At 45.6% G+C, this 23,193-nt stretch overlaps 1 protein-coding gene and 1 long non-coding RNA gene across 3 annotated transcripts in view; one reads left to right on the top strand and one right to left on the bottom strand.

Moving 5' to 3' along the window:
• Positions 1-11,563, bottom strand: part of ENTREP2 (endosomal transmembrane epsin interactor 2) — a 214,368-nt gene extending 202,805 nt beyond the window's left edge. Inside the window, exon 1 of one of the 2 annotated variants that reach the window (XM_081170598.1) lies at positions 11,345-11,563. In XM_081170598.1, coding sequence (XP_081026724.1) covers positions 11,345-11,551 — 207 coding nt within the window. In that variant the 5' untranslated portion in view covers positions 11,552-11,563. The remainder of the gene's footprint in view (positions 1-11,344) is intronic. The other variant, XM_081170597.1, reaches the window with a different exon arrangement.
• LOC308573600 lies at positions 11,358-21,708 on the top strand. Its single transcript, XR_014002128.1, has 3 exons — positions 11,358-11,483; positions 13,393-13,520; positions 20,712-21,708. It is a non-coding gene; the product is annotated as an uncharacterized lncRNA (long non-coding RNA).
• The last annotated feature ends 1,485 nt before the right edge of the window (positions 21,709-23,193 follow it).

Genomic DNA, 23,193 nt, shown 5'->3' with positions numbered 1-23,193 from the left:
AATGTTGGAAACATGGAACTATGTAGGGGGGTAGAGATCGGGCGAAGGAGCAGTCAAGGAGACTAATAGGTGTGTGCTATGTGCCCTGCGGATTCCTCCTCTTGGAGGCAGGCAAGTCCTCCCTAGACAGAGGGAGAAGCAGCCCCGCCACAATTCCTGCAAGGGGTTGAGGCACCACAGTTAAGGGGAGCCACCGAGGCTGAAGGTGGAACTGTTCTGCCATCGGAGGGGAAAGGGAACCAAAAGGGAAGACAGCCAGCCACTCACCAGAGGGCTCGCAATTATAGCGCCTCCTGGAGTTTTGAAGGCTGTGCTTCATAATACATTGCCAGCTCAAAATGTACCTTTGCGCCAGTGCTAACACACTTCCACTTTAGGAAGGGCTAAAATGCATCTCCTGAGCCACAGGAGATTGGCTGCAACCTTTGAGCCACTCACTCCAAGCCAGTGTGTCACGGTCATGAAGTAAGTGGCTGCAAGGCTGCATTTAATACATTATTCATCTCAAGTAATGGGCAAGAGGTTTGCAACTGGCTGAACGGATGTCCATTATGAGCTTTCCTAATGGAAGGGAGGGAACCCATTAAGATGGAAATGAGCAGGGAAAGAAATAATGGCGATGTCCCAAAGCACAGAGACCTCTCCTGCACAGCGATTGCACAGTCTGGCTTAGAGACTGAACATCTTGCGAGACGCAACAGGTTGGCCCTGAATCTAACAAGTCTCCACAGAGGCCCAGCCATTTCCTTAAGGCAAGAGAACAACATATCAGACTAAAACGATAAATATCGCAGATTCTGCTCGGCCTGGGCATTCCTGGGCAAGACATAGGACTTGGCATAGGAGCCAACTCCAAGGGGCCGAGGGGTCTTTGCCCCACCCCCATAAAGTATTTGAGGAGGCCTGCCCCCCCCCAAAGTTGATGGGCACTGCCATTCAAATGGCGTGTGTGTGTGTGATGTCTTATGATCAATTATATGGGGCCTGGCTTACCTGGGCCACCCCCAATATTTTATTTAAGTTGGCACCCTTGTGTCCTGACCTATCTCACAGGGTTAGTTGCAAGGATAAAAATGCCATTACCATCCAGAGATCCCTGGAGGATAATTTGCTTATTAATGGCCTTTTTGTCCTGTTACACTTTCCTCCAAGGACATCAGGGTGGCATAAACAACACACTCACACCCTTTATTCTCACACCAGCCACCAGAGCTGTTCAGGGCTTTATAGACCAATAGCAACACCGTGAACGTGGCCTGGTAGCAGATGGGCAACCGGTACAGATCTCTGAGCAGTGTCTCACTCCTGCCAGCAGCAGGACGGCTGCATTTTGCACTAACTGCAGCTTCCAGATCAAGCACAACAGAAACCCCACAGAGAGTGTACTGCAGTTATCCAAAGTACCACACACATATCTCAGTAGAGCCTGAAATGTTCCAGTGGTGGAGGAACAGAACTGCTGACACAGCAGCTGCCCAAGCGAGCATCATAATCTCGACACCCAGCACAGACAGGCAGATCAGAATAATCAGCAAAATGCAGCAGAGAGATCAAGGGTCCATCATGCCAGGCCCAGCTGAACAAGCCATTTAACATTGCAGATTTGGAGGTGCCGGGAGAAACAGGAACAATTCTCAGTCTTGAAATGAACACAAATTGTTGCAATATGGGACTGAAAAAGCCACTTTCCATGATGCGTGCAAGTTTGTTTGCTTACTGTATTTATTTTGAATGCATCCATTTATACTTCTCCTCTACTGCCCATCCAGCTTTGTTCTCTGGGTGTGTTGATTACATATCAACACTGAAAAACCATCCAAAGTAATATTCTTGAACCCGTTAAGGAGCTTTGCTGCAACCCAGAAATATCTCACTCGCCTGGTCCTATTTCTGCAGTCACACAGCATACCCTCCTCTCCCTAAGAAATACTTGTTTTGGGGGCATTCCTTTTGGATACATGCAAAATGATCTCTCAAGTACCTGCTGCATTTTATTAGCCAAAGGGGTTTGCTTAATGGCCTGTATGGCTGATAGCCACTAGAATACACAACATGTTATATTATTATTATTATTATTATTATTATTATTATTATTATTATTACAACTAATTTATTAATCACCTTCTAAACCACTCTCTCAAGGTGATTAACACATGGGATAATTAAAAAGTTAAACACCCAAATACAAATAATTCATTTAAAACCCTAACAAGTGGACACTCATGGTGAAAGGTCCATTTATCCAGCTGGGAAAACCTGTTGGAACAGAAACGTTTTCAACTATTTCCAAAAAGTTCCAATAAGGTTTCTTGGCAGAGATACTGCTCCACAGAGCAGGAGCATCCACAACAGAAGCCCTTCTCCAAGTCACTATGGAGTACGCTTCTGAAATCTTTGGAACTTGCAGGAGAAACTTTTTTGCAGACTGCAGTGATCTATTGGGAACATGATAAGGGATAAGGTAGTCTCTAATAACGTAGTCCTGATGTCTATAGTGACATATGTTAGTACCAACACCTCAAACTTGGCCTGGTAGCAAATTAGCAGCCAATGCAAATCCTGCCAGCAAACTCTTATGTGCTGGGGGTGGTTTCCCCCCCAAGCAGCCTGGCCACCACCTTCTGCACCAGCTGCAGCCTCTTGGCCAGCCCAAGGGTGGCCCCACATAGACTGCACTGCAGTAATCCAACCATGAGGTTACCAATGCATGGACAACTCTGATCAAATTATCCTGATCTTGGAATTGCCATAAATGTCTTACCAATCTAAGTTGCCATAAATGTCTTACCAATCCAAACATGTATGCATCTACCTGGGTAAGACCTAAGGGAAACAGTAAGAATGGGCAGCGGGGGGGGGGGGAGAGAGGGAGACTGAATTTGGCATGTGACTAGTAAGAGACAGCTCCGGAGAGCCACAAGGGTTGTTGGGTTCTGGGGGACTGATGCTGTCTAATGGATTAGCACCGTCTGGAAACTTAAGGTTCCAGCACCCTCTTTCCCAAACTGATCGAACTACAAGCTGCCCCTGAAACAGGGAGAACAAAACAGTACTGACGCTTTCAAAAATTTCAAAATTCAACACATGCTAACAAAGTTCCAAATTTAGACTGGTCCATCTGGTGCTAGCTAGAAAGATGTAGCCTCCAGTATTTGTCTCCTGCCAACAGCCTGATGTATATAAAGAAAACAGATATAAAACCTAATTGGCAAGCATCTCAGGGATTAAGACTGCAATGCAATAGATGCTAACCTGGATGGGAGGTCTACTGAACACAATTATCATCGGCTTGTTTTAACACCTAGGTGGGCTTTTTCACTGGTGGCACCAGTGCTGTGGAATGCTTCTCCTGCTGAAATATGAGAGGCCCCCATCAATATTGGCATTCCACCAGCTCTTGAAGACACACCTGTTTCCTGACTTAAACATCCCATTTTTCATTTGCTGCTTTAACTCCTTATTATTGTTGTGCTGTTTTAATAGGCTTGTTTGATTGTACATTTTAATTCTAGGTGTTTATTTCAATATTTTGATTAAACAGTTTTACTGTACACTTTAATTATGTGTGTTTTTCATAACAGGCACAAAAGCATAAAAGCCACCGGTGATTGTGTGGTATATACATTAATAAATAGTAACGAGAGCTCTATGGCATTTACTTGTGAGTGAACACATGTAGGATCAAGCAGCGAGCAGCCAGTCTACCTGAAAGATTGTATCTCCCCATACGAACCTGGCCAGGTGATAAGATCCTCAGGTGAGCACCTCCACTCTGTCACCACCATAACAGAGGCACAGTTGGCAGTGATATGAGAAACAGCCTTTTCTGTGGCTGCCCCCATATTGTGAGATTCCCTCCCAAGAGAGCTGAGACTGGCTCTCTCCCTCTCTGCTATCTTTCTGCCACCAGCCTAAGACATTCCTGTTCAGACAGGCCTTTGGAAACTGAGGTGCAGATGAGGCTAGCCACTGGACTGCTGCCAGGGCAAATTATATTTTAACTGCCAGTTTTAAATACCGGTATGTTGTGATGTATTTCACAAGTATTTTAAACTAGTTTGTTGCTTGGACAATCCTAGTGAAGCACAAGTAGTTTCTGGTGAGATCTTGCCAAAGTCTTACAAGATTTCATGTGTTCTATGAGATCTCACAAGATCCTGGCAATATATTCCTGAAAACTGCTGCCAACGGCACTTCTCTGCTGCTGGTGGAGACGGCAGGGTGGGCAGCAGAGGCGAGGCCAGTGCCCCCCTTGGGCTTCCACCACTCAGAGGTGGGCACCTCCCCCTGCCTCACCAGTGGGCAGGGCCTGCAAAAGACTGATGTACCAGGAAAAGGAAATGACATTATTTTTAGGAGGCACTCTGAGGTGACCACATGTAGTTGGGAAGTTACTTATCAGAGTTAAATACCCTCTGCACAAGCAGCTAGACAAGCGAGACTCTCCTACTTGGTTTATTAACATTCTGCATACTTCAGTCTGCGCTGGTTTACTGCCAGCACCATTTATTCTGGTTCTGATAGTCAGGAGGAGAGACAGGTCATTGAACTCCTGGACCAACCTACCGGAGACCCTGTTCATTTCTGTCCGCACATTGAAATCCCAGGAGCCCTTCAAGTACCGTATTTTTCGCTCTATAGGACGCACTTTTCCCCCTTCAAAAATGAAGGGGAAATGTGTGTGCGTCCTATGGAGCGAAGAAGCCATAGCCCCGCGACCCTCTCCCGACTGGAGAGGTGACACGCGGCTATGGCAGGAACCTCTACAGCCCCGTGTCACCTCTCCAGCCGGGAGAGCACGCGCACGGGGCTAAAGAAGCCCCCCGCGACCCTCTCCCGGCTGGAGAGGTGACGCGCGGCTATGGCAGGAGCCTCTATAGCCGCCCGTCACCTCCCCAGCCGGAAGAGCGCGTGCGGGGAGTGTCTGCAAGCCTCGCGCACCCGGCAGGAGGTCCCACCGGGTGCGCGAGGCTTGGGGCGGCAGCCTGTCGCCCGATGCACGGGGAGCCCTCGGGAGGGCTCCCCCTGCTTCGGGCGAGTGTCTGCAAGCCTCGCGCACCCGGCAGGAGGTCCCACCGGGTGCGCGAGGCTTGGGGCGGCAGCGGACTGCTTGCGCGCACCTAGAAGCTTGGGGCGCGCTGAGCTCAGCACGCCCCAAGCTCCTGGTATAGCGCAGCGATCCGCTAGCCCTGGGAGAGCCCCGCGGCTCTCCCAGGGCTAGCGGACTGCTTGCCGGCACGCAGAAGCTTGGGGCGTGCTGACCTCAGCCTGCCCCAAGCTTCTGGATTAGCGCAGGGGTCCGCTAGCCCTGGGAGAGGCGCCCGACTCTCCCACGCTAGCGGAGACCTTGCCGGCACGCAGAAGCTTGGGGCGCGCTGAGCTCCGCACGCCCCAAGCTCCTGGTGTAGCGCAGCGCACCTGGGGGGGAAATAATTTTTTTCCCTTTATTTCCCCCCCAAAAATCTAGGTGCGTCTTATGGGCCGGTGCGTCTTATGGAGCGAAAAATACGGTACATATCTGCATCCATGAGGGCTAAAAGCACACCCTTCTTTTTGTTAAACAAAAGCTGAGATTCACATAAAGATGTATTTTTCCTCATTCCGTGTTGCCATGGCCTATGCACATAGCCCTGATTATTACCAGGTCAGGAAATAACTGAGAGCGCCAGCTTCAGGGCAACTGTTTGCCTTTCTGCTTAAAGTGATTTTACATACCGTATCTCATGAGCCTGGTCACAGAGAAGAGGTCAGGAGAGGGACCAGATGGTTAAAATTAAGTCAAATGGAAAGTGCTCCAATTCCACAGCCCAGTTTACCCACTGGACAAAAGAGCAACAAAAATTCTTGGTAGAACAGCCACCCAAAGCACAACATGGACATAATTCTCTTATTTCCACCACAGCTGCCCATAAAAATCAGGAGGACTTGACAATGTGTGTAATTTACAAGCTGACTGGGAAAGTAGGTGCAAAGTCTCTTTACAGCCAGCCATTCCTTGACCAGAGCACCACCCACATTGCACCAGAGCCAGCCTTTAAATCAACCTGCACAAGCCCCTGCTCTCCTCCCAGGCTCAGTCTGTGGGAGACATGCAGGGAGAGAAGAGGCGGCAAATCTGCCTCCAGGAACAAATCCAGTTGACTTCCAGAAACTACCTAAACATCAGGACCCCTCCAAACAGAGCGCAACTCTCAAGGCCTGAACTGGACCCAGTTTTCTTCATAGAGAAAGCGCTGCTGAAGCCTTACTGGAGATAAGTCATTTGGAAGGAAGACGCCCAGTGCTTATTTTTAGAGCTTCCATTTGTGCAATGAATTTCTACTCTAAGTGTTGGTCTTCATTTGCATTATGGAGGGAATTGTTTGTTCAGATTTGCTCTGAAGGAGTTGCAACGGAAGGCGTGGGGGACCCCAGACTCAGGGGCCAAGCAGAGAGCTTGAGGCCTCCCTATTCACCCCTCAGGACTTTCCCACATGCTCAGGCCAACTCCATCATTGACCCTGCTCTGGGGGCCTGAAGGAGCTGTGAGAGGATGCAGGGGGGGGGGAGCTGTAGAGGAAGAAGAGGTTGGGCAAGAGTTTGATGAACAACACAAACAAGAGCAGTAGTGCCTAGTATTAAAATATAACTTACCCATGCCTGCTGCTAGCCTGGGTGGAGAGACATGTGGGGAGGTGGGTGTTGGGAAACTTCTGAGTTCTGCATGGCTGCAATGCACCCAGGATTAGAAACTCAGGATATAAGCTAATCGCCAAACATAGTGTTATGTACTAACCTTGGATCCTAGAGCAATAGGCAAGTAGGATCCTAGAATGCAACAACTGATTGGCTTGCAGGAAAAGACCAATCAGGCTCCAGGAGGGAAGCAGAATCAGCCAATCAGACAGGACTTATTGTGTAAATATTGTATATAAAAGCCTGAGGTTTGGGGGGCAATTCAATCACTGTTTTACAAGCTACAATAAAGAGCATGAAATCACTACAGGACTCCAAGTATATTTCACACAGGTTTTGGTTGCCACAACGGAATGTCTAGTTTCCATTTTTCCGGTGAGAATAAAACAAATTCAAGCTTCAAGGAAAATAGCAGTGCTGCATTGCTCATTCACCTTTGCCTCTGGCCACCCCCATCCCTTGCATGAGTTGCCTAAAAGGTTGCTCATGATGAGAGCTATCAGATTAAGCAAAATCAGCTGTGCAATAACCGAGTTGCTAAGTGAAAGGCAGACCTTGCTAGAGGTGAAATACTTCTGAGATAATCAACTTATGGCAAGTTCACAAACACATATAAGAATGAAAGTAACCTTAAATGTTTTATCAGAACATACAGACAGAGCAGACTTGTCTATTTTAAGTGGAATAATCACTTCCCTCCACCCTTTCAACCTACTTTTAGAGATACAATCTGCTCCTGCCCTCTGTTCTCAGAAGCCAGCTTGGCACAGTGGCTTAGAGTGTTGGACTCGGACCTGGGAGAGACCTAGGCTCAAATCCTCTCTTGGCCATGAAGCTCACCCTGGGCCAGTCATTGCATCTCAGCCTAACCTACTGTGCGAGGTTGTTGTGAGGATTAAATGAGGAGGCGGGAGAACCACCTGGGCCACCTTTGAGAAAAAGGTGGGATACAAATGCAATAATAATATTAATCCTAATGATTGTAACTTGGTGGCCCCTGCGATTTTCTGCAGATCAAGCTGAGTTGAAAAGCATGCCTCTTACAAGACTCATCAATTCCACAAAACCTTTGGCACAACCCTCTAGTCCCTATTTGGTGGGCAGCAAGCTTAGGAAGAGCATAGAAGGGACCCCAAGGGTCATCTAGGCCAACCCCCTAGAATGCAGGAATCTCAACTAAAGCATTAATTACAGATGGTCATCCAAGCTCTGCTTAAAAACCTCCAAGGAAGGAGAGTCCACCACCTTTCCAGGGAGTCTGTTCCACTGTCAAACAGCTCTTACTGTCAGAAAGTTATTCCTGGTGTTTAGTCGGAATGTCCTTTCTTGTAACTTGAAGCCATTGGTTCGAGTTCTCCCAGAGCAGGAGAAAACAAGCTTGTTCCCTCCTCCATGTGACAGCCCTTGAGATATTTGCAGGTGGCGATCATATCTCCTCACAGTCTCCTCTTTCCCAGGCTAAACACAGCCAGCTCCTTCAAGCTCTCCTCATAAGGCTTAGTTTCCAGAGCCTTGATCATCTTGGTCTCCCTCCTCGAATTCTGTGCCCAGAATTGGACACAGTTTTCCAGGTGTGGTCTGACCAAGGCAGAAGAGAGTGGGACTGTGACTTCCCTTGATCTGGACACTAGACTTCTCTTGATGCAGCCTAGAATAGCATTAGCTTTTTTGGCTGCTGCATCACACTGTTGACTCACGTTCAGCTTGTGGTCCACCAAGACCCTTTAAACTATAGTTAATGTTAACTGTGGTTCATTGGGACACTACCTAGCTGTAAACCATGTAAGATTGCTTAGTATTATTTTCCCCAACCCTCATATTGCAGATTGGGAGGGGTTGCTGAGGCTGAAATTGGGGACTTTCTGGGTCAAGAGTTCAGTCTCTTTGTTACACTGCTGCCCCAACCCTCACAGGATGGCAACTTCCCAAAGGCCAAGGTGTAAACCAGTTTCCAACTCAATTATGCCAGTTTAAGTGGGTGCTGATGGGTCGAAGTTCTGAGTTAAACTTCTGGGCCCTCAGCCTGCCTTCAGCTGCATGCCCATGTTTTTGCAGCACTGAAGGCTCCAGAATGGAACTTGATTACTCAATCCATTACTCTGCAATGAACACAGAAAGGTGCATGGGACAAGGAAAAAAGCAAGAGACAGAAATGGAATCCATAGCGGGTGGGGGATCAGAATAAAAGCAAAACTTGATTTGCAAATAAAGTCATTTTTCCTTCCAACATTAACTCCATCATATCTCAAACATTTTGATTTCCCTAGCGCTACCCTCTCCTCATCTTCACTGGACGAAAAATTAAATAAAACAGTCCTCTCTAATATTTGCTATATTTAGATAATGAAATGAGGCACACACTTAGGGCTTTGCCATTAGGAAACTTTTAATAACAGACTAGATTAACACCAAGCAAGCTAAGAGATGGTCCTTTTAAGGAATCCTACAAATACTGAGTGATCTAGCTTCATTTTTTCAAAGTTGCCTTCTGTTTGCTGAAAAGAGCATGAAAGCAAAGCAGTAGTGAATATCTGCTTCTCTTGGGCAATTTCTTAACAGATTAATAAAAAATATGATCCTCAGCAGTAGAAATTGCAACTCAAGTCATGCTTAGGCTCAGAGGACAATCCATTCACTCTGGGCAGTTTATTCTGCAAACCTCTTCAAACTACTTCAGTCTATCCACAGAAGTGAAGCAACACATTCCCTCCTTTTGCCAGTACTGTAGGAATCCCGTCCTATGGACACTTCCTACTTGAAAGTGGTAATTCAAACTTTTTGTTTAAAAGAAAACAAAATCTCCAGGATCCTAACATGAGCAATCTAAAAAAGGGAAGGTGGATAAATGAGGAATTCTCTCTAGTGGTGTAACTGTTTGACCTGCTTTGCAGCAAAAATGACAAAGACCCTTGTGGTACCTTTCTGCAACAAATTTCTTCCTGCAACAAATTTGCATTAAAAAAATAAATTTAAAAAATTAACAGTCCTAACCATGTCTACTTAGAAGTAAGTCCTGTTTGAGTCAATGGGGCTCACACTCAGGTACCTGCCATTTGGATTGCAGGCTAACAGTTACGATGGCATAAGCTTTACGTGGACAGGCAGCCAGCCAGTGTGGTGTAGTGGTTAGAGTGGCAGACTAGGATATGGGAGGCCAGGGTTCAAATTACCACTTGGTCATGAAGCTCACAGGGTGACACTGAGCCAGACCCGCCTCTCAGCCTGACTTACCTTGTTGTGGGGATTAAATGAGGAGGAGGAAGAGACCCATGTATGCTACCTTGAGCTCCTTGGGCAAAAGAAGGTGGGATTTTAACGCAATAATAAATAAATAAATAATACATACAGGGGTATAGAAGAATTGTAAAAGATGGGAGTTAGACAGCAATGAAATGCAAAAATACAAGCAATTCATGTAAAACTGCTCTGTATGTAAAATAAGCACAGTGACCACTCACAAAATACAATCCCCTTACAAGGGCTTTGTCCCCTGACACTGGTCAAATCTGGAGCTCCTCCTCCAGTGTAACAGCCCCATTTAGTTAAATTAAGTCCTTTGGACTTAAGCCCATCTATTAAAGGTGCTTCGAAAGTCCTTTCAGCTGAACTGGGGTGCACAGATGGGCACCTCCTTCTCTCAGGACAGGACCTTCAAGTGGGAGCTCACAATCTTTTTATCTGCAGGCTAGCAAGGATTTTACCCTGCTGACTCTTACCTGCTTGACTCTTCCTAGTTCTTAAATAAATGATACTCCAAGAAAACAGAACAAAGAGAAGGTAACACCTCAGTCCAATGCACGAAAATAAAACAATGATTCATTTCAGCAAGGCTAACGTCTATTTTTTTATGCTATGAATTCTGTAAACGCAAGGTCTTTGTCAAATTAAATGAACTTCTGAGGAGAGGTGTAATATCGCTGCTACCGAATTATCCCAGTGCCCTTGCCCAGGATGCAGTACGAAGTGGGTGCAAAACCAAGTTCAGAGAATACATTTTGAATCCAGTTACCCTGAACCCTTCTTCAGAAGGCGGCAGCAGCAGAAGCACCTGGTGGAACCCAGAGGTCTCTAGCTGGCATCCCCTGAGAGTGCGTTTCTCAACAAGAAGGCACACCCCACCCTCACAGGGGGTAGGGTAGGAAGATCTCAGAGGGCATGTGAGGGGAATTTTTAAAATAAAAAAGTGCAATCTAAAATTAAAAAATAAACACCACAAAATCCCAATCCATTTGGAAATTCGACAAAATCATTAGGAGAGCCAGATCTGAAGGATATGTGTTAGGACAGGGGTTTAAAGGGGATGAGAAAACTGCCCTGAGCCGTGTCACCTAAGGAGCGCTTTCTGTATTAAACTAAAGATCAACCTCGTGAAACACCTGCTTCCCACAACTAGATGCCACCAAGGAGCCCAGAACAGGGACGGGGGGCCCATGCCCTCCTGATGTTCAGGAGCTCCCCATATGTGCCTCCTCTGGCAAAGCGCGGCTGGGAGACGGAGCAGCCTTCCCCGTGGGGAAGCAGCCTCCCTCCCCGTGTCCCTCGCCAGAGGTAGACTGCTCCGGAGCCTGGAGGCTCTCCTCGGAGGGAAGCGCGCCGCAGGACTCGCCCGCTGCCCGAGGGCAAAGGACCTTTCCGGGCCCGCCTCCCGCCCCGCGGAGCAAGGCCTTACCGAGAAGCCGGCCCAGAAGGGGCAGGAGTGCCGCACGCGGGCCGAGGTGGTGAGCGCCAGGGCGGCGAAGCTGACGGCCACGATGAGGCAGCCGAGGACCATCTGGGTGACGCCGAGGGCCAGCATGATCCGCGAGCGGGTGCGGTACTCGCGCAGGCGGGAGAGGCTCAGCGAGCGCGGACCCCCCGCCACGGGCGGCGGCATCATCCTCAGCGGGGCGGCGCTGGCGCTCCTTCGCCCGGCCCCAGGCATCTCCCCGGCCCGGCGGCGGCGCTACCGAGGGCGGCTCAGCCCAGCCCGCCGCCCCGCCGGCCCGGAGCGCAGCGCGCGGGGGAGCCGCGCCGCCCTCGTCGCCGCCGCCCGCCGCCCTGGCCCATGGCCGCCGGGCCCCTCATCGGCGGGCGGCATGGCCGGTCCAGGCTCCGCTTAGCCCGGCGGCAGCGCCGCCTCCGCCTCCAGCGCCTCCTTCCCCGCCAGGCGCCGCTCAGCCTCCGCGCCGGCCGGGCAGGTGCTGCAGCGCCGCCGCCGCCGCCGCTCCCCCCGCCCCCGGCCGAGGAGGGGCCTGGAGAGACGCCCCGCCCCCTCCAGCTCCAGCCGCGTCTACTCGAGAGTAAGCCGCCAAGGGGGAACTGGACATTTCGGGGCCGGCGGGCGGGGCAGAGTCTCCTGCCCGAAGTTCTGGAGAGACGCTGCCAGTCCGTGTCCGGATGGCCCGCCTTGGTCCTCAAGCCAGGCCCGGGGGCTCCTCGGCCTGCCGCCTTTAGCCGAGGAGGGCTGGCCGTGGTCCCTGGAAGAAAAGCCACACCTGTTCCCACAGACCACAGAAATGCATGTAGAAAGACAGATTAAATCTTTAGGGGCATGGTTAACTGCTGCAAACAGAAATATATTTAAGGATGATTACATACCTGAAAGAAGTTAAGAGAGATCTGGAAGTGCGGGCAAGGATGAAACTATCATTTTGCGGAAGAATATCTGCTCTAAAAATGAATGTGCTACCAAGGATGCTATTTTTATTTCAATCTATACCCCTGATAAGTGGGATGGGACACACCAGAGAATGGCAGGAAAAAATATCCAACTTGATCTGGCAGGGGAAGAAACCAAGAATAAAATATAAATTACTAATTGATTCTAAAGAAAGAGGGGGCTGCTTCTTGCCGGATTTGAAGTTATATTGTAGGAATTGTAGGAATGGATTTTGTTAAAAAATACAAATCTATTAGATTTGGAAGGTCATGATAACAGGTTTGGGCGGCACGCATATTTATGGTATGATAAAACAAAAGCACATAAAGGATTCCTGAAGAAAATCAATCTATGAGGTGTGGGATAGATACAAAAACTTACTAGCATGGAGAACACCATGATGGCGCTGAAGCAATTTCAGTTAAAAAATTAAATATGAGAGGGGATTGGGCCACCTATAAAGATTTGTTAATAGAGGCAGAAGACCAGCTAAAATGGAGAAAAATTGAAGATATAAGAGAATTATTAATGGATTGGTTACAGTATCACTAAACAATTTTTTTAAGGTAGACAAAAAGTTTTCATACAGTGAGATTGAGATTTGAAATAGATCTGTGAATAATGTGAAAGTGCTGTCAAAAATGCACAAACTACTTTTGGAATGGTATACAAAAGATGAAGAAGTCAAGGCAGTGATGATACACTGGGCTAGAGAATTTGGGTATAATATCCAACTTTCATCTTGGGAAAAGTTATGGAAACGAAATAAAATTTACTGCATGCTGTTCATTAAAAGAAAACTATATGAAAATGATGTATTGTTGGTATCTAACACAGAGTAAAATTGCAAAAATGTACAAAACGAGTTCAAATCTGTGTTGTAAATGCAACGTGAAGGAGGGTACTTTTTACCATATGTGGTGGACATGTACACTGGTAAAGGCTTTCTGGGAAATGATATATAATAAATTAAAGAAAATGTTTAAAAATACTTTTGTTAAAAAACCAGAAACCTTTTTGTTAGGTATAAAAAGAGATACCAAGAGAGGATAAAATACTTTTTATGTATGCAATGACAGCAGCAAGAATGCTACCAGCCCAGAGATGGAAGGAAGAAGTACCAGCAAAAGAAGAATGGCAGACGAAACTCATGGAGTATGCGGAGATGGTGAAACAGACCGGGAAGATCTGAAACCAGGAAGATCAAGTATTTTTTAAAAGACTGGAGTAAATTCTTAATTTATTTAAAAGACCACTGTAAACAGTTAAAATCATTGACAGCGATGTAATGACACTTGTAATGTGGAATTAAGTATGGTAACTGGATATATAACAGATGGATAATGGTAAAAGATGCAAAAAAATTAATCTTAAATATGGAACCCATGAATAATAATAATAATAATATTTTTTTATTTATATTCGGGCCAGGCTCTGGGCGGCTAACACCAAATATGAATTAAAGTAATTGTAATAGGAAGAAAACAACAACAAACAAACAAACAGTTAATTAAAATACAGCTTAAAATGCAGGGAGGAAAGAAGGTCCGAAGGTTCAAAAGAACCTTTTATTTTAATGTTTGAAATGGTTAATTAAAATCTATAAAAGTGTGTAAACCAGTGAAGAATACTATAAAAGGAAGAAGATAACCCACCCCTGTCCTTGCCAGAGAAGATCTGCAGTGGTGGCCAACAAGCTCTCCACCATCGCTGGTCCATGAGCTGCTCCAAAGGTTCCTGCGATGCAGTTTGGAAAACGCTGCCATGCAGACTTCAGTACCTCCAACTTCTGGGTTGGAGATACAACTAAGGAACTGTTGGGGTTTTTTTTAAATCAGCCATTATTTGGCTGCTTCCTCAGTGTCACAACATCCCCACAAAAATGTGGGAAACTGGCATGGGTACAATACAGTTGCTGCCAATGGGAGGCTGGTCACCTGGGCATGGAGCTTAAATGGGAGAGGAGTTAAAAGTTTTCCCCAAAATAAAAAAGAAAACTAGACGATTTCCTGTTACCTGCATACCCCCTGACCTTCCACTTGAACTGCTACATCCACTTCTGCCAATTCCAACCCCAAACTATTCCCAAACCCAAACATCTCCAGGCAGAAAACCATATTCATATAGCAACTGCTAGGGCAGCCCCAGACACTTGCTTAAATCTATATATATATCCATTTGCATCCTTATAGGTCAGGGGTCTGCAACCTTTAAGATAAAAAGACCCACTTGGACCCGTTTCCGAAGAAAAAAAAACTGGGAGCCACAAAACTCGTCATTATAAAAATAACTTTTTTGTCACTTTTTTATTATTTCTTTGTTTGACCCCTCAGAATTACTCCTCCTCATAGAAATAAACGTTAAATTAACAAGTTACCTTTTTGTGTGTGTGTGTTCTTCACTCCCCTTCAAAACAGTGACCAGCGTACATGCCCCCTTTCAATGCAGTGACCAGCGAACATGCCCCTTACAATGTAACGGGCGGGCGGGCGGGAATGTGATGTCGGGACGGTGCGTGACTAACGCACGCACCACCCCCATGCGACGTCACAGCCAGTACAGCGCCCGCCACAGTGGGGAGTGTCGGGGCGCACAATGCGCCTCCTCCCCTCACTAGTATCCGCCCCGGAGCCGCAGCAAAGGTGTAAAAGAGCCACATGCGGCTCCGGAGCCGCGGGTTGCAGACCCCTGTTATAGGTAATCCAGCCAACCCACTCCCAAATTGTGTGGGCTTTTGACTCTGAAGCCCTGGCAGTTTTGCAAGCCAATTAGAATTATTCTTGCATTCTGAGCATGCCCAGACCTCCTCCTCAGTAAAGCAGCCTGCTGAACTGTAGAACTGTAGAACTCAACATTCTGCTGAGAAAAAAAGCACACCAAGAACTCAGGCCAATGTAAATTTCACTAGTGGGAGTGGTCCCTACTCACAATTCAATAGTCAATAGTAACAAAAACTAATCCATTCACAAGTATGTATTATAATAGAGATTACAAACTCTTAACAGAGATTTCAAACTCAAAGAGATATGTATAACACAATAATTCGTTACAAAGATTTTCTCTTTTTCACTCAACAATAATGTTGATCCTTATAATTTATCAGCTTGCAGATGGAGACTCAGTTTCAATCATAGAGCAGAAGTCAAGTTATGGATTGGAAATCAGGACAGGGCCCTGTTTCGATGTATTCACCTTCATTAGCTGGAAGTATCAAATATTACATGAAAATACATTTAAATTCTAAATTGTCATAAATTATGAAACAGTCATAAACTGTAGAACTGTAGAAGTAGGCACTTTCTGCTGAGAGCCTAACTACACTGATCAGCCATTGGGTGGTATTTGCAAACTCCACGTCCTTTGCCAATGTGGTTTCAGGTACTCTGCAAACCCTTCTTTCATCAAGGAGGTGCAGCTTTACTTGCTCTATAGCCTGACTTCATATATCGCCTCAGGCATAAGGCAGGTGGGAGGGAGGACAACATTGTGCTAATTTAGGTCCCGCTGGGCTCCCTGGCCAGATGTTGCCCCCTCACAATTCTGAGCAAGATGGACCATTCTTCTGACAGCCTAAGTCATCTTCCAAGGTTCCCCTGAGGAAGGCCAAAATTCACATATCATTTTGAAATAGCCAGATCTTTGGCTGCAGATCTCCAGCATCTTATAGGGAGAGGGAGATAACTTTCCTGAGTCACCAGCTCCCTTTCTTAGACACTACTTTTAAGCCCTCTGGCTATATAGCTGCCGTCCAAGGCAAGGTGACATTGCTCCTGCTTCTACTTGTGCTTTCTGATGACTCAGTTACACACGTAGCATACCAAAGATGCCACCTGTAAAGATGGAGGATAAGAAGAGAAGCCAATCCTTACTAAGTTCTCAGCTTTGAGAAAGTGGGCAGAAATAAAAACCCCAGTTGTGTCAAAGTGCATGTTTTCCTGTTGAAAGGGAAATACTTGATTCTGTGTGTTTTACAGGGAAGAGTCCAGGGCAGTGCTCAGAAAAAAGCCGCTCCCATCCCATTACTTGAAAGTTTTTGTTATTATTCATATTTATTATTAGTCACTTTTACAGAAAGGTAACCTCAAAGTGACTTACAGAAACAAAGCATTTAAAAACAAGAGTAAAAACAACCCAAAATGCTAAACCTTAGACTCATAGCTAGAAGCAGTATGAGCTGACAGAATTAAGAAAAAGTAAAACTTAGAGAATGCCTAGATGAGATTTTTAAATATAGAACTGATGAACAAGGGTCTTCAGTAGGAAATCTTCTTAGGTTACAAATTTCAGAACTAATATTCTCAGCTCAATAATTTTTGGTGGAAACAAGTCTGACGAATGTCTAGATAAAAAATTTAAAATGAGGAATCAAATGGAATATTTGGTATGTTGGGAGAGCAAAACCACTTAGTGTGTTTGGAACAGGGAATGCAAGAACTGGGGGGGGGGTCATCTTGGGAGGATGTCAGACTCCAAATTCAAATGGAGATAGCAAAGGGAATAAAAGTCAGGATGGGTGGGGGGGAGGAAATAATGAGAGAATAAGTAAGCACAGGAGGGAAGGGAACCTCTGAATTGCACTGGGTGACCTTGGGCCAGTCACTGCCCCTCCAGCTAAACCTCACAGGGTGGTTGTGAGGATAAAATGTGGTGGGTGAGAACCACGGACGCCACCTTGAGCTTGGAGGAAAAGGTGGGATATAAATGCAATAATCAAATAATACATAAATTACTTTCAAGTAATTAAGTATAGGATCAGGCTGTTAGTCTAGCAAATAGCTTGTTTTGGTGATTGGAAACAGAAAGTTTCCTTCTACGAATCAGACCATGAGTCCGTCTAACTCAGCGTTGTCTGCAATATTGACTGCATGCGGCTCTCCAGAGTTTCAGGCAGGGAACTCTCCTCTCAGCCTTGACCTGGAGATGCCAGGGATTGGGCAAGGCTGGCACCTCCTGCATGCAGAACAGATGCTCGACCACGGAGCGATGGCCTTTGCCAAAACTTGGGCATGAGAACTGAATCTAAGAACCCAAACCCACCAATTGTACATCACTATGGTAATATGGAGGTCATGTGCCATTACATAGGATATTCTTACAGCCCTTCTGGATTGTTCTAGTCGGTTAGAGCATGGGATATAATGCTGTCAGTCAAAGTCAACATTCTGAGAGGACTAACTGCCTCTGTGTGGCAGGCAGGTTGTCTGTTGGTCGGTTGCTGCAAGGAGTGTTAACCGGTAACTGCTCAGATGTAGTCTTCTCATGATTCACTACTATCTAGTATATAGTTTATCAGTTATGTAACCTAAGTCTGCCTTCAGGTTGACAACCTGAATGAATCTGATAGTAAAGTAGTTTATGTTAATATGATTCAGATTCATGTGTGTTTTCTTTAAGAGGGACTGAAAGGGATTATCAACCAGGAAGGTATAATTGTTGATAGGACTCAAACAAGTTAGCAACCCGCCTGTCGCTGCATAAACTCAAACGGGATGGTTTAAACTCTGCTAAATTATATAAATGTTCCCACACTGATAACATCAAGGTTGCAGGTTCAATCCCCGTATGAGACAGCTGCATAGTCCTGCTTTGCAGGTATTATGGGCTGTCCCGTGAATCTGCTGGATGAAATAGCGGAAGAACGTTGCCTCAGGAGAGTGAAGAAAATTCTCAGGGATGATTCACATCCTGGCTGGCAATTTCTTGATCTCCTGCCCTCAGGCAGAAGATATAGAAGCATGATTAATCTCACCAACAGGGTAAAAAACAGCTTCTATTCGTGGGCTGTTAGGCTGCTGAATAAAAAGATAACAACAGGGCAACTGACTTTTGGGTTTGGTGGGTGTGCGTCAGCAAACGAGGGGAATTGAGACTAAGAGAGCTGAGTTGGGGGTGCTCGTGTAATCTCACTGTATACAAGTTGTACAAGTGACAATAAAGTAGTTCAATTTCAGTTTCAGGGGGTTGGACTAGATGACCCTCAGGATCACTTCCAACTCCACAATTTTCTCTCACTCTCTCTGATAAAATATGTCAAGTGTTAGAATACTATTTCAGCTCTGTCCCTTTCACAGAAACCCCTTTGACTAGAATCAGGGAGCAACTGCAGAAGTAATGCAGCCAAGGCCATAAACAAACCTAGCAGTAGAGTTCAGTATATCATTGCTCATAGGTCCTGACCGTAAGTAGTTACCCTCCAATGCGCTACTTTTGGAAAAGATAAAATTGGCTTCGTCAGCAGTTGGAGCAATGCCCGCTTTCCCAGAGGATGAATTATAAGAAAACTTTGATTGCATCTGTCTGATCTCAAGCTAATGAAAATTTGGTACCAGGAGGAACCGCTCATTCCATTTGCATAAAGCGTTTTACGAATGGATGCCTAATATATCTAGAGGTTTTTGTTTTGTTTTTTGTTTTAAATGCATTTATCTTTGCTCCATTCTGTGGTGTTGCTTCCCAAGATGCTCAAGCAGCCAAGCATTCAACATTTTGTAGCCAAAGCAGACTCTCTCTCCCCCCCCCCCCCCAGGCCTATGTGACGTTGGCTTCTTTGGTTCAATAGTCCCTGCCTTTGCAAGGCCACCTTTAATTCAAACATGCATTTCTTAATATGATTACCATATATTTATATGGTGGGGAATACTATTATTGAGACACATCTTACACCAGGCCACTATCCAGTAGGGGAGCCCAACCCTCCAACAGAAGACTAACAAATGTGGTTAAGTGGTTAGAGTGTCAGACAGGACCTGGAACACCAGGGTTCAAATCCTTACTCAGCAAACTCAAAAGAGAAGGTGCGAGACTGGCTACACTATTTTCAAATAAGAGAGGTTTATAACTTGGATATAAAAATTGGTTTCCAGGTGGAAAAATCAAAGTTAGAAACAGAATTGTTAGAACCCAATGCTAAGATACTATCAAGAATGTACAATCTGCTGCTGAAATGGAATACTGAGGAAGAAACGGTAAAATCTGCGATGATAAAATGGGCACAAGATATAGGATATAATATTATGCTTGCTGACTGGGAGAAGTTGTGGACCACCGGGATTAAATTCACGGCATGTAATGCCCTAAGAGAGAATATTATGAAAATGATGTACAGGTGGTACATGACTCCAGTCAAGCTTGCAAAAATATATCACTTGCCCGATAATAAATGTTGGAAATGTAAAGAAATTGAAGGTACATTTTTTCACCTTTGGTGGACGTGCCCAAGGATCAAGGCTTTCTGGGAAATGATATATAATGAACTGAAAAAGGTATTTAAATATACTTTCCCGAAGAAACCAGAGGCCTTTCTCCTGGGCATAGTTGGCCAATCGGTGTTAAAGAAGGATAGAACTTTCTTTATGTATGCTACAGCAGCAGCAAGAATTCTCATTGCAAAGCACTGGAAGACACAAGACTTACCCACCTTGGAAGAATGGCAAATGCAACTAATAGACTATATGGAGATGGCGGAAATGACTGGCAGAATCCGAGACCAGGGAGAAGAGTTGGTGGAAGAAGATTGGAGGAAATTTAAAACTTATTTGCAGAAATATTGTAAAATTTTTGAATGCTGATGACATTGAAATGAATTGAAGGGGTTCTAGCAACAAGGTAAAATGTAAGATGGGATTAATAATAGATAAACTAATAGGACATGAATTTGCTGAACCAATTTTTAAAAGGGATACAAAAATGGGAGACGTGAGGAAGTCAGGAAAATAAGTTAACTAAAGATGAGAAATTAAGAAAGAGGGAATTTTTGTTTTCTTTTATATGTGTTTTTTCTTTTTCTTTCTTTGTGTTTAATGTCTGTATTTTTGTATTTTGTAATTTTGTATCTTTTTCGTTTTTGTATTTTTCTAAACTTTTCTATTGATAAAACCTAATAAAATATTATTAAAAAAAACAAACAAATCCTTACTCAGCAAGGAAGCTCACTGGGTGACCTTGGAGTCAGTCGCTGCCTTTCAGCCTAACCAACCTCACAGGGTGGTTGTGAAGATTCAGTGCAGGGGGGGGGGGAGAGCTATAAACACCAATTTGAGCTCCTGGGAGAAAAAGGTGGGATATAAAATATGGAAAATAAGTAAATTTACTTGGTTTTTCTTCTCCATATCTGGCCAAAGTGGCAAATCCCATAAAAATGGCAATAGAACAATTAAACAACAATGAAAGCAAAACAGCAAGGACTAAATAGCCAGGATAAGGACAGCATAACAACAACAACAACAACAACAACAACAACAACAACAACAACAACAACAACAACAACGCATTAAAAGTGATAATTATGGAAAAGATTTAGCCGACTTCCTTGGACTCCCTTTGATGTCAGAGTCTTTTAGCTGCCATTAAAGAGCACTAAAGTGTGCTTCCTTTACCCTTTAAATTTTTTCCTTTGCAGTTCAGAAATATGACGGCGGGATCACTCCATCAGCTCTCTTATCGGTCATCAGACTTCATTTGAGCGCCTGAAGAACAGGAGGCTTCAAAGGCAGACCTTCAGCTGCTGTTGACCCTGCATTGTGTGCCCTGCAGAATCCCATTCAAAGCTCCTGTCAGTTGACCCTGCCCAGGGCTGAACTCAGAACGGGTTGCTCTCCCTGCTTTGTAAGGAAGCCATGGTGCCCAAAGTCAATAACAGAATCTAGCCGAATGTTGCCATTCTAGGACCTATGTTCTCTAACCTGATAGCAAGACATGCCTGCAGTTGTCAGATGCCCCGATTATACAGTACTCTACATGCTTCTCATTGCTAATAATTTGCACCAGGAAGGGCTTGGAGCAGTTTCTTAATGCACAGACAGGACCTTCTTTCACAGGTTTGGTGAGTGCATGGAGAGGTGCCTGAGGTGGATTTGGGGGCATCAACTAGGTGGATTAGCTAGGCTTGGAGGGACTCTTGGCTCAAGGGGCAATGGCCAGAGGCTATCTGCTCCATCATTGGAGGAAACAAGCAATAAAAGCACCCAGCCTGACTTGTAAGTCTGGCAACAGTAATTGGCATGTGGCCATTGATGTTTGTTTGATTTTCATCTGTGGGGAAATGTACTGCATCAGCACCTGATCAACAAACAATGTGCAAATATTGCCCCTTGTGGGACAATAAATCACATGGAGAACTTGAAGAGGAGCACACAGAGTCTGCCATCTGCAAGGGGACCCAAAGCTCCAGGGAGCTTGCTTCCCCACTCGCTGACAGAAAGACTCTGTAACTAAGCCTTAGTGCCTGAGTTGTCTATTTTTCATCCCCCTCCAAGTCCTTTTTCCTTTTGTGCCATGACTTTTAGCTTGTAAAACCTGAGGGCAGAGACCATTTCATTAATGAGCATTGTAAACCACTCCAGAAGCCTTTTTCTCAGTTAATGAGAGGGGTTTATAAACACATCAAATAAATAAATGATAATGTGTCAAATTCGTGAAACTATGAAACTGAAAGAGGCTGTGTCATACTTGGTGTGCCTTTTGGTCCAGGCCTAGAACAAGGGAAGAGAACAGGGATTGGGTCTGCTTTCACCATTCCCAGTCTTCCCACAGTCAACTGACTAGAGCCTCAGCCTCGGTGTATAGACCATCCTTCCTGGGTCTTAGCCTAATCCTGTACCCATCACATCCGGGTGGGGATCCTTTTTTATTCTGAGAGCCACATCCCATCATGGGCACCACATGTCTATAGTGGGTGCAGGTCAGAGGCAAAGAGGGTGGAAATACAAGTAGATGGTATGTCAGCAACTGACATGACTCATATCTTTGCACAGTAGGCATCATCCCATCCACAAAGAAACCAGAGGCTTACACACACCTCTGCATCGTCCATTGAGGGACATTCAGTTTAAGAATACGTTTTTAAGGGGCTCCTGGCTGAGTGGCTCCCTGAAGCAGCTGATCCTTCCAGCAGTCAAAGGCCCCCTAAGGGGGCTTTCTAGCCCCTGGAGAGCTCATTCTCCACTTGCTCTACCTGGTCAACTGTTCCAAGTCTCACACGTGCTCTTCTGTCCTGGGTTTCTTGCTGGTGTGGGGGAAGGGCCTTAGCTCAGTGGGTAGAGGACCTGTGTTGCATGCAGAGGTCTCATTCAATCCCCAGCATCTCCAGGTATCTAGCAACAACAGTTTATTATTTATACCCCATCAATCTGGCTGAGTTTCCCCAGCCACTCTGGGCGGCTTCCAACAAAAGATTAAAAATACATTAAAACATCAGTCATTAAAAACTTCCCTAAACAGGTAGATCTGGGAATGTCCTGTGTCTGAAACCAATCAGTGTACATACTAGAAGGAAGTGTCCAATGTTGCACACAGAATCAGAAGGATCTGGGGGGGGGGGGTTGGCCCGGCTCTGCCAGTGCCACCCCAGTGCTGGAAAGGGCAGGTGCATATGCTCCACCTGTTGAGGGCTTACCCCCTGTGGCTCCACTCTGCAGAGTCAGTGAAAGGCAGGAGCAATGGGGAGGAGTCTTAGGGATTTATCTCTTCAGATTGTCTCCCTCAATTTCAAGGACAGGAAAGGGGGCGGGGACAGAGATGCTTCCCATCAGTCCCTTTCCCAAGACTATTAGTGAAATGAAGGGAACTGTCAGTAAGGTGGGCAAGAACCAGGTTTTTCAAGGGGATGATAAATTGGGACCACTGACATTGTCTCCTCCAAGCCTCAACTATTTCTCACAAAGGGAACTGTCCTTGGACCATCAAAAATGGAATTTCAACAGTTGCAGGAGAGGCAGCTTCACTCACACATCCCATTTTCTGTTGGAGGCACAGGATACAATTCTTGTTTGGTAGCAGATGAAAAGCATATAATTCCAGAGATGACCTAAGGGCTGTGCATCAGTCTGCTTCACAGAGTCTCAGACAGGTTTCCTAAAAATAGAAAAGTGAGTTTGCTGAAA

This window comes from Podarcis bocagei, assembly GCF_964188305.1.
Source record: "Podarcis bocagei genome assembly, chromosome: 14".
NCBI classification, from domain to species: Eukaryota; Metazoa; Chordata; class Lepidosauria; order Squamata; family Lacertidae; genus Podarcis; species Podarcis bocagei.
This window is presented reverse-complemented; position numbering and strand designations above follow the sequence as displayed.